The sequence below is a fragment of the Arvicola amphibius genome, chromosome 4, assembly GCF_903992535.2.
Source record: "Arvicola amphibius chromosome 4, mArvAmp1.2, whole genome shotgun sequence".
In the NCBI taxonomy this organism is placed as follows: domain Eukaryota; kingdom Metazoa; phylum Chordata; class Mammalia; order Rodentia; family Cricetidae; genus Arvicola; species Arvicola amphibius.
The window spans coordinates 126,528,646-126,540,760 of NC_052050.1; the positions used below are offsets into that span (position 1 = coordinate 126,528,646).

The 12,115-nt window shown below is 47.4% G+C and overlaps 1 protein-coding gene across 1 annotated transcript in view; it reads left to right on the forward strand.

The window, feature by feature from the left end:
- Nucleotides 1–10,665, forward strand: part of LOC119811607 (teneurin-3) — a 378,529-nt gene extending 367,864 nt beyond the window's left edge. Inside the window, 3 exon segments of the mRNA XM_042054919.1 lie at nucleotides 33–1,644; nucleotides 4,594–4,724; nucleotides 7,233–10,665. Coding sequence (XP_041910853.1) covers nucleotides 33–1,644; nucleotides 4,594–4,724; nucleotides 7,233–7,988 — 2,499 coding nt within the window. The 3' untranslated portion in view covers nucleotides 7,989–10,665.
- The last annotated feature ends 1,450 nt before the right edge of the window (nucleotides 10,666–12,115 follow it).

Below are 12,115 nucleotides of genomic sequence, written 5' to 3' on the forward strand. Positions count from 1 at the left end.
CCCCTGGATAACAGCCTGCGTTCTCTTCACAGTCCATGGTTCTTCTGCTCCATAGCCAGCGGCAGTACATCTTTGAATACGATATGTGGGACCGCCTCTCTGCCATCACCATGCCCAGTGTGGCTCGCCACACCATGCAGACCATCCGGTCCATCGGCTACTACCGCAATATATACAACCCCCCAGAAAGCAATGCCTCTGTCATCACGGACTACAACGAGGAAGGGCTGCTCTTGCAAACAGCTTTCCTGGGAACAAGCCGGAGGGTCTTATTCAAGTATAGAAGGCAGACCAGGCTATCAGAAATTTTGTACGATAGCACCAGAGTCAGTTTTACCTATGATGAAACAGCGGGGGTCCTGAAAACAGTAAACCTTCAGAGTGATGGCTTTATTTGCACCATTAGATACAGGCAAATTGGCCCCCTGATTGACAGACAGATTTTCCGCTTTAGTGAAGATGGAATGGTAAACGCAAGATTTGACTATAGCTATGACAACAGCTTTCGAGTGACCAGCATGCAGGGTGTCATCAATGAAACTCCACTGCCCATTGATCTGTACCAGTTTGATGACATTTCTGGCAAAGTTGAGCAGTTTGGAAAATTCGGAGTTATATACTATGACATCAACCAGATCATTTCCACGGCCGTAATGACTTACACGAAGCACTTTGATGCTCACGGCCGCATCAAGGAGATTCAATACGAGATATTCAGGTCACTCATGTACTGGATTACAATTCAATACGATAATATGGGCCGAGTAACCAAGAGAGAGATTAAAATCGGGCCCTTCGCCAACACTACCAAATACGCTTACGAGTACGATGTGGATGGACAGCTCCAAACGGTTTACTTGAACGAGAAGATCATGTGGCGTTACAACTATGACCTGAATGGGAACCTCCATCTGCTGAACCCCAGCAGCAGCGCACGCCTCACGCCCCTGCGCTACGACCTGCGGGACCGAATCACCCGCCTGGGGGATGTGCAGTACCGGCTGGATGAAGACGGTTTCCTGCGTCAGAGAGGCACGGAGATATTTGAGTACAGCTCCAAGGGCCTTCTGACTCGAGTTTACAGTAAAGGCAGTGGCTGGACGGTGATCTACCGGTACGACGGCCTCGGACGGCGCGTCTCTAGCAAGACCAGTCTGGGGCAGCACCTTCAGTTTTTCTATGCCGACCTGACGTACCCAACAAGGATCACTCACGTCTACAACCACTCCAGCTCAGAAATCACCTCCCTCTACTACGATCTCCAAGGGCATCTTTTCGCCATGGAGATCAGCAGTGGTGATGAGTTCTACATCGCCTCGGATAACACGGGGACCCCTCTGGCTGTGTTCAGCAGCAATGGGCTGATGCTGAAGCAGATCCAGTACACTGCCTATGGCGAAATCTACTTTGACTCCAATATTGACTTCCAGCTGGTGATTGGATTCCATGGAGGCTTGTATGACCCGCTCACCAAATTAATCCACTTTGGAGAAAGAGATTATGACATTTTGGCAGGACGATGGACAACGCCAGACATCGAAATCTGGAAAAGAATTGGAAAGGACCCGGCTCCTTTTAACCTCTATATGTTTCGGAATAACAACCCTGCAAGCAAAATCCATGATGTGAAAGACTACATCACAGGTAAGGTTTTTTTTTTTCCCCTTGCCAAGTGCTAAATTACTATTACCATTAGATTAATACACAAAGTAACTAGAATTGACCTTTTGGATATATTCATTTCTCTAAGGATCCATAGAGAAACCACAAAGGGAAAATGAAATACAGTTACTTCCCACTCTGCCTGACTATGCTCAAGGCCATGGTTTCTGAAATGACACAGAATTCAATCATCTAAGGAAGGGGGGAGATACCGAGAGAAGAAAACATGCTAAATTCAGAGTCCCGAAATTGGAATACCAATCGCTATAGTGGTGTGGCTTTATAGTCTAGTCTCTCCCCCCACGACTGGACCCCCCTCCCTGGCCAAGTCCCAGTTGCTGTAATGGTTTGCTTTCTGTCATCATGACAAAATTCCCAAGGTCATCACCTACAAAGAGGGAAGGTTGATTAGGACTCACTGCTTGGGAGTCCCATCAGCCCCAGCACTTCAGTCGTGCAGGCTGTAGGTCAAGTATGTGGAGGAGCAAGCCAATCACATTATCAGCCAGGAAAGGATGGATGGAGGGGGTCAGAAAGCCATAATCCCCTTCAAGGGCATACCACAACGACATACAGACCTCCCACATCCTTCCCCTCTCCAAGACCCCACCACTTCCCAGCAGAAGTACACCAGGAACCAAGTGTTTAGCAAGGGCACACGTGACAACAGAAATGGGATGGCAATGGCTGCCTGGGGCAGCAGATGTCAGAGTGCGCAGAATTCTGCATCAAATCGTGACTACCTCAGAAGCATCTCCTGCTGGGTTTCCCATCCATATGTACATTTATAATGGGAGGATGCCACGTGAACACCCCTTGCCTCACCCCTGAGAGATGCCTCCCACCCTCCTCAGCACCATCCCTCAGGACAGTAATGGAGCAGCTTCTCGTAGCAGTCGCTTGGTCCTCTTCCATGATGACATCGCTAACATCCATGCTCACGTCATCGCTAATGTGGAGTGATGACCAGGCTATAGAATGGGGGCCTTTCGAAGGCGGAATCCGGGTGACTCTTGTGCTAATGGAAGCTTAAACAATCCAATTGCACTTCTGCCACCACAGGGGCCTGTGATAGAACGCAGACAGAAGCTTCCAGGCCCCACTGTGGTCCCCGTACTGGACTGGTGTGGTCTTCCATCCTCTTCCCTAAGAATTTTAGATTCCCCTGCTCCCAGCCTCCCGTCCCTGGTTTATTCCGCCATATTTCAATGCGTGCTTCTCGAAGGTTTATTCCTGCTTTCTCTAGTTGTTTGAAGTTTTTTTCTGCTGTGTTTTGGCTTGTCTTGGCCGCCCCATCAGCCCCACCTCTGTTCCAGCTGAGTATTTGAGGCACACCAAGGTGTCCTTCCGCTTCTTAGGACCGGTGTGGAAAATGCTTAGCCCTGTTCACTTCACATCCGCTTTCCACCTTTCCAAGTGACACGGAGCTCTTCCCGTGGCCCTTCCACGAGCCCACCTGTAAGCCCTTTCCTTCAGTTTCACCAACCACTATCTCAGCAACACCCTGGAGTGTTCTCAGTCAGCACACATTCAGATCCCATTATCTTGATAGGCAATACTTTTCAATACTAAAGACTCCAGGTTTCTTGTGAGCACACATTGTTCAGAAATCAAGAAGTTGCCCTTCATCCATCAGCACGCGGATGACAGAATTCCCCCCCAAAACTTAAGGCCTCCTTGTAACCGTGTATACACTCTCCCAGGAAAGTAGCACCTTCCGTCCCCTGTGAGCCCTGTGGAGACCTCTCCCCACCCCATGAGAACACACACTCTGCCACCCCATTTAACAGAGAGAACAGCGCTGATATTGCAGCCATGTGACACTTGGACAAAGGACCTGCCGGCCTGGCAATGAGGTGAGAGTTTGTGCCCTAGAGAAGGAAGCGGGAAGCAGGCAGCTCTCCATCATTCTGACAAGCAGTTTACCACTGGTTATTTGAGGTGCTGACAGGGGCTGACTGAAAGAGTGGAAAGCCCACAGCTCCCGAATTCATCTTCTCCTAGCAACACGGACTGCAGGGAATGCCATGGCAGCACTTTCTGAAAAACATCAAAGGAGAGATGGAATGGCATAAAATATATTAGGTGAAATGCAATTTCAAATTTTCCAGCAATGTGCTTAATATATAAAATAATCTACACCCAACTGTACTCATAAAGCGGCAAGCCCGCTGAGTGGCTCTGTAAATCATAACCTCCAGAAGAGAAGAAAAGCCTTATTCTTTGCTTAATGGCTTTCGGAGTCATGTGACAATATTTGAAAATACCACTGTTAAAGGTTTCCATGTTCTCTCCCCCAAAAAGTTAGTCTCCACCTGTGCACAGCGAGGCTTTGAAGTCAAAGCTAAGGGAAATCAGAACATCGGTGCCCTTGGCCAGGCTGGCCAGCTCTCGGCATTCATCTTTGATTAAGAATCAACTTATTTTACTCTCCTCAATCTAGAGGGTTTTCATTAATAGACAGTGGCTCGTGGAAGTCCCAGGGTCTTTGCACAATGGCGCTTGAGGGCCAGTCACACAACTTCTACTTAAGATGGGCCTTTCCTAAGCACGAACTTCATTTGTTTTCTGCATCTGCGTCTCGAATTCTCACGCTGCTCTGCTTCCCTGTTGCCGCTTTTATCACTATTACCGGCACAGGATGCAATTTTGCGCTTCTGACAGTTTATCTACCCCGTCTAAGTGAGTATCTATTACTCTCCATTTTCTGCAGCATTCGCCACAGCTCTGCTGTTGAGGTTACTGTCTGCATGTCTAAAAATAGACAGCGGATTTACGATGGTAGGAGGAAGGCAAACTTGGTCTCCTTTTCAGATGAATATTTGTGAAATTGGGTTCTGGTTTTCTTTTTTTTTTCAAGATAAGTATGTAAATTCGTGGAAGCACCCCCATAAACTCTTACCACCTCTGACTCTGCATGGTCTCCTTTAGATGTTAACAGCTGGCTGGTGACATTCGGCTTCCATCTGCACAACGCTATTCCTGGATTCCCCGTTCCCAAGTTTGACTTAACAGAACCCTCATATGAACTTGTGAAGAGTCAACAATGGGACGACGTGCCGGTAAGAGACCAAAGAGCGAAGGGAAGGCGATGAATGGAGTGTTTGTGTCTTGTTTACCCACATTTCATAGAGCTGCCCCTGCGAGGACTGCGCCGAAAGCAGCTTTTCTGTCTACCCTTCCCGTTTTTCTTTCTTTTCACGCTTTTGAGTAAGGAAAACCGACAGTCTCACTGCATTTCTGTTCAGCATGCTAGGGGCCCCGTGGAACAGGACAAATCTGTTTCTGGCGATGCTAATAAAAACATTGAACTACGCTATTCAAAAGGTAGTAAAACGCAGAAGCTTGTGTTTCTCGTGGAGGGCTTCTGCAGAGAACCCCAGGAAAAAGCATTGCTGGCACCTGGGAGCTGAAGGCCAGATTCAATAAACAGGAGAGCGGGGATTCAGATTTCCAATTAGCAACCCAACAACAGTACCAGAACAGCGTTTGCAAAAAAGTAGAACAAAACGCGTCTTCTAGTAGGGCTCTGCCTGTGACCAGGTGTTCGTAGACTTTTCCTGACGCCAGCAGCAGATCAGGAGGCTGGTCCTGGGGTGAGAAGTAAGCTAAGAAACAGAAGGGGCAATTGTCAAGTCAGAGCTGCTGTGCCAGGAAGTGCCTCTTTAAATTCCCGCCATTCAGGGCTCAGAAAAGAATGCGCATCCGAATAATTAGAGATGGAGAAATGAGTTACGGCTTAATGATAAGGGAAGAGCGGAGTTGCTAGAAAGGTTAATCCCCACCTTGAGCAGTTCCCTACCACTTCCGTGAAGACAAAAGAGGCAGTCATGACTAAAACACACAAGTACACACATGGCACACACAGTGCTCACAGATACACTTTTCTGATAAAGTTTCATTCTTAGCATAAAAAAATACATTTCAGGTGGCATCTAAGATAATAACCAAAATCCATCGAGCATCTAGGTCTAGGGGCCATTTTAACATTGCTTCCTTTTTTTTTTTCCTATTTTTAGATTTGTTTTTTTTAAACTGTGTGTACAGAGATTTGCGTGTGTGAGCACAGGCGCCCTTGGCCTTCAAATGCAGATGAGGGCATAGGATCCTCTGGAACTGGAACCACAGGCAGTTGTGAGCTGCCAGGTGTCAGTGCTGGGAACCAAACCTGGGTCCTCTGGGAGAGCAATGTGCTCTTAACCCCGTGAGCCTTCTCTCCAGTCCCCACCTGGCAAACATATCTGCCCTGACCAAGTGCCATGAAGACTCTCTGAAGTCTCCTAATGCATTTGCACATGTATGTCCTATCTGTATGACATAACATGTCTGAATGCACTTGAGTCTGCCGGTACAAATGGACCTGCCATCTTTTCTCCCAGGCAGCCTTTCAGTGTGGCTCAAGTTCTCTGTCAAGAAAAGTGCCTCCTAAGGACAGCTTTGGGAATCACGGGTAAAGCCGCCAGGCAGCCTCCCTAGTGCAGGGGCTGCAAATGAAGTCGATGTTTCTGTTTGGCCAGACAAATATCTGCTTGTATAAGTGGCTGGGTTAGGATACCCCAATTGCAAGCAGTTTGCCAGTGGAGATAGTCCATTGTCTTTCCATCTGCCTGAAATACTTGTTTTCTAAAATCTAAGTTCTCGTGCCTGGATGGCCCCTAGTCTGCTCATCCCAGGGCGTTTCCACTCTGCAGTCACACTGGTGACTCTCAGCTACAAACTGTTCAACGAGACAGGAGGCACTGAGGACCTGCAGCATGGGCATTTAAAGGGTAGGAGAGCCTGGTGATCCTTAGCCTTTTCTTCCATCTGTGGCCTTCTCGGGAGCCACCCACCCACCCACCTACCACCCCCAGAGAAAGCTATGGCTGTGCCAAGTAGACTGGCTTTCTCACGTACAGTGGTTTGAGGGGGGAGGAAAGCATCTAGGAATTGCAGGGTAATAACACGAATAGTTTGCCTGCCTCGGGAACTAAAAAAGCAATCCAAAGTATGGGACGAGATGGCCTTTCTATCTTTTATTGCATTTTTATTGTATGTGCACACACACCGCACTCAACTGCGCATGTGTAAAGGTCAGAGGACAGTTGGGTTAGGCTTGGCCGTTTGCAGCTTTACCCAACGAGCCAGTGAGCCGTTCACCAGCCAATAAACTCATTTTTGAACATTTTAAAAACTAGTAGAATCACCATGAGGGAAGGAAATTCCATTCCATCCTGGCCTTCTAGTCCCTGTAGAGCCAAGGGATTTTCAGTAAAGGTTCCGCACCTCACTCAGACCTGTTTTGTTTGATTGTTGGTTCGGTTTGGTTTTGTGTGTGTGCTTGTTTGAGATTTGGTTTTGGGGGGTAGGATCTCGCATAGCTCAAGATAACCCTGAACTTACTATTTAGCTAAGTATGGCCTTGATCTCCCATCCTCTTTCCTCCTCCTCCCCAGTACAGTGCTTTCAGTGTGTGTGTTGGGAGCAGAGGGGCTGCTTTATTTTTGGTCAACAAGCGTGGCTCCCATCAACCAGGACCTGCACATACTGATGTTCTTTTAACCTCCTTCCTTTTGTGTTTTGCCCTCCAGCCCATTTTTGGAGTTCAGCAGCAAGTGGCAAGGCAAGCCAAGGCTTTCCTGTCCCTGGGGAAGATGGCCGAGGTGCAGGTGAGCAGGCGCAAGGCAGGCGCTGAACAGTCGTGGCTGTGGTTCGCCACCGTCAAGTCGCTCATCGGCAAGGGCGTCATGCTGGCCGTGAGCCAAGGGCGCGTGCAGACCAACGTGCTCAACATCGCCAACGAGGACTGCATCAAGGTAGCGGCGGTGCTCAACAACGCCTTCTACCTGGAGAACCTGCACTTCACCATCGAGGGCAAGGACACGCACTACTTCATCAAGACCACCACGCCCGAGAGCGACCTGGGCACGCTGCGGCTGACGAGTGGCCGCAAGGCGCTGGAGAACGGCATCAACGTGACGGTGTCACAGTCCACCACGGTGGTGAATGGCAGGACTCGCAGGTTCGCCGACGTGGAGATGCAGTTCGGCGCGCTGGCGCTGCACGTGCGCTACGGCATGACGCTGGACGAGGAGAAGGCGCGCATCCTGGAGCAGGCTCGCCAACGCGCTCTCGCCCGGGCCTGGGCGCGCGAGCAGCAGCGCGTGCGCGACGGCGAGGAGGGCGCGCGCCTCTGGACTGAGGGCGAGAAGCGGCAGCTGCTGAGCGCCGGCAAGGTGCAGGGCTACGACGGGTACTACGTACTGTCGGTGGAGCAGTACCCCGAGCTGGCCGACAGCGCCAACAACATTCAGTTCCTGCGACAAAGCGAGATCGGCAAGAGGTAACCACCGGGCCACCCCTGCGCAGAGTCTCCTGTAGCACAATCCGAACCGGACTCTCCAAAGAGCCTTCCAGAACGACACTGCTCTGCAGACAACACATCGCAGACACACACGCGACACAAACCAGAAACAAAGACAACTTTTCTGAATGACCTTAAAGGTGATTGGCTTTAAAGAATATGTTTACATACGCATATCGCTGCACTCATTTGGACTGGAAGTATGAGAAAGAAAAAAAAAGCATTAACGGGGCAACGTTTTGCTGTGACCCTCTGTACCTTCGAGGCACTGTATTTAACAAAGGTTTTAAAAAGGAAAAAAAATGCGTCCAATGTTTCCAGATATTACCGAATTGTCGACCTTTGCTTACAGGAAGTAATCTCTACTTAGGATGTGTTATACATAGATCTGTTCATTTTAAAGTGTGGGGCAAAGTTACTGTTTCTAGAACCCAGCTGCTTTCCCGTGCTGCTTTGTAAAAGGACTTTGGCACAAGGGGCGTCTGCTTCAGCGGGGATTTAATAACGGATTTTACTAACATGGCTTGCCCTGGGAGGGAGAAACTGACAAATAGAATCCTTGTCACTGATAAGCAAAGGAAATCCTGATTTTTTTTGTAAATTATGTGAGACAAGTTGTTTATGGATTTTTATATGAATTACAATTTACTGTACATCAAATATTAGTCTCAGAGGAGTTAATTTATGTAAAGTGTTTAAAAAGTTTATACTTAAAAATAAAATGATAAAAACATGTGAACTGTGTGATTTTTTTAAAAGGATTGCACCTTTTGTTATCTGTTATAACTGTACAGTATAACTTATTATATTGTAGAGATATAACAACTTATGCCTATAATGTCCAGAAGTGTTAATATTTTTGTATTAGGTTGGGAAAAAAATGTGCAACTTTCTATCATGTAGGTGGATAGGATCGTGCAATCCTAAATGGGTGGCTAATCAGAGAACTCCTTTCTCTTCCTTCTCTTTCCCATCAAGCCAGTGTCCTCAGCCATTATCAATCAAGAGGCACCGTAGATGTCTGAGGCTGGTAGAATGTGATGGAAGATACAGGGGGAAAGGGGAAACAAACAGAAAACAACACAAGGGGGAGAATGGCTTCTCTGACCCTCTTGGGACCCTAAAAGTCAAGCTGACTTACTCGACCAGAGCTTCTAATACTGTAGTGTTGTCCCTCGATGCTCCACTTCATGATGGAGGAAAAAAGACCACAATCTGATGCTCGGAAACCTTTGTGGGGAGGGAAGGATGTGATGTCATGGTAACCATGAACATGTATCTTAATATCTAGGAGAGCTAGCAGAAACCAACCGAGCAATAGTGAGCCAGGGGAGCCGACCTGTCAAGGTCACTCTCTGTGAGTCTTAGAGTTGGACCCTTAGGTCAGCAAGTGGGACCAAAGCAGGAAGGCAAAGTCCTGTAAGCCCACCTGGCCCAACCCTCGTAGGGGCTTGTTTGAGTACAGCCTGTGCTGGCCAGGGGGAGCCTGGGTGGTGGATGGAGTAGGAAGGAAACTGATAGCAGTGCCCCTGACTGCAAGCTTGGGGTTCCACCATAGACACCATCTGCCCCTCTCGTGCCAACCCAGCCGCTCTGACGAATCTTTCGGGAGCACTAAATTCAGCCGCAAAAATATTTTTAGAAAATATTTCTCAGTTCATTGAGCTATAGTTCGCACTGTTTTCCTCTATGTATAATGGTGATAAATATAGCAAGTGAACATGTCGTAAATATAAAGGTTCAAGTGATGTATTGAAAAAAATTTTCTATCTGCTCTGTGTGTATCACATACTCTAAACTGCACAGTAGGCGTGTTTATCAAGCAGATTGGCTGGGGGAAGTTTCGAAATAGCTACTGAATTTACGGTATCAGTGCTATTCCTGTCGCTGTGTGTATGTGGTAGGGCATACCGAAGTAATTAATCTTCTAATGAATGCTGATATTTTATTAGAATGAAAGCACAGATTAGCATTAATATTTTTTATCCTGGAAATCCTTTGGCAAGTACTAGGAAGCCCAAATTTAGAAGACTATGAGATTTCAAACCACGTAAACATGGCTCTGTTTGACATTTCATTTTTTAACTGTTAACTTAGGTGTTCACAGTTCTGCTGAATGGGACTTCGGCAGGGCTGCGTTTAGCATGCTGTAAGTACTTTTGGGTGAAATAGGCTCCAAGTCTAAATTCTCAGAAATGTCTGTGATGTATTGACCATGAAACGCGTGTACCACACAACAGAAGTGAAATTATACTCTTAACATCTTCTCTACATGGACTGGTCTTTACAGGGGCACCAATAAATGACAGATTTGGAGAGTCTCCTGGTGCTTCTCTTAGAAGAAGTCAAATCAACCCAATTAGTGTCTTGTTAGTACGTATAATGAGCCTATTTCTTTCTAAAAAGGCTTGTGGTCTGAACGTGCTTTTACAAGAAATAGTGACCTTGGGGAATATGTAAACAAGAGATCTTTTTTCTAAGAGTTGGTGGGGGGGAGGTTGGGGGACTGTATAATGACAAGAATTAGCTTACGAAAACAAAAGAAATTGATATTCAAAGTATTTTAGGCAAAGCCAGTCAAAATGCTTTCATGATATTTTGAGATGTAAATTTTTGTCTGATTTGTATTGTTCTTTTCATTTGCCTTCTTAACTTTATATGTGACCTGAATTTTCCATAACTTGATGACTATAGATTGCATCTAGGCATTCCAATAAAAGCCAACCCAATGTGTGTGCGTTTATATATTTTTCTTTTCAAATCTGGGACTAGCCAGAATTGCTTTTGTGTTTGACGTGGATGCAGAAGGAGGCAGATCTTGGGGTGCTGATTCAGCGGCGACCCCACTGACGCGTGCTTTTATTACTGGTTTTGGTTCTTTTGTTTTTGTATTTATATCAAAATGACAGCTCGGAAGAGCGCCCTTCGCAGAGGACTCTCCCCTGGCCTACTGTAGAAAAATGTTAGCTGCACCTCCACAAAGACACACTAGCAGGAAAGAATTGGGGGGGGGGGGGGACAAAATCGCCCATTACTACTTGAAAAGCAGGTCTCATTCCTGTGATGCTGGCGTTGAGTGTGCTTAATTAAAACACTTGATTAGAATAATCAGTTTGGGCCTGATAGGTTCTCAGCCTCCTGGAGATGACTAAATCTACATATAGACCGACTGATTAGGGTTCGCCTTGTTCAGCAATTCCAGGTTAACACGCCAAGGCTTTGATTTCAGTGTGAAAAGGCAGACTTCCCCTTGCTCGCTTTGCAGCAACAACCTCCACTTGATACCTTGTGGATGTCACAGGAATCAGGTCACTCCACTTGGCTAAAGGGTCTAGTTTCTTCTCAAATTAAAGTTTAATATGCTCGAGGCACGGGAGCCCAGAAAAACAAACAAACAAACAAACACCGTGGCTTCCAACCCGTCCTCTCTGCATTGCTTTCCCTCTCAGAGCACGCAGAAAGAACCATAGTGGACGTGAATTTCAGATAAAGAACTGGGTACCGGGCGCGCCGCTCCCGCAGGGAAGTGTGCATTTGTATTTACACTATTGCCTGTTACCTAAGGGTCACAGGAACCCTCAAGCCCTTGAAAGAATGGTGACGAGAGGATCCTGCCTTCGAACCCCTGACCACGCCCACTCCTGGCTCTCCTTTCTTTGGTCTCAGCTGCTCCCAAATTGCAGCCATTCCGCTAACCTGGTAAACAGCCAACAGGCTCTCTGAGTGAGGTGCTTTTTGGAATGAAGGAGTCCAGAAGAGGGAGCCTGAAGGCACTGATTCATGGCCTGCTCTGTCGGTGACAGACAGCACCTGAGCAGCGTGCAGAGCTCGCTGTACTTATAGGTCACAGCCCACCCACTAAATGCCACCACCCAACCCAGGCGAGATGGAATGACATTTAGCTCCAGTAGAATGAGTGAGGCTAGATCTCCTCTGCAAAGCCTGGAAGGGCAGTGTAGCAAGATCTTACCCCTTCCACAGATACCCAGACTCCATCACCCTGTACTGAAAAAAACTGAGCTCAGCCAAGCGCTCCAGTCCACGGCATGCAGTAAATTCTAGGAGGTAAGGGAGAGGGAACTTAGGGAAATTTGAGTAAGTTGTCCGAGT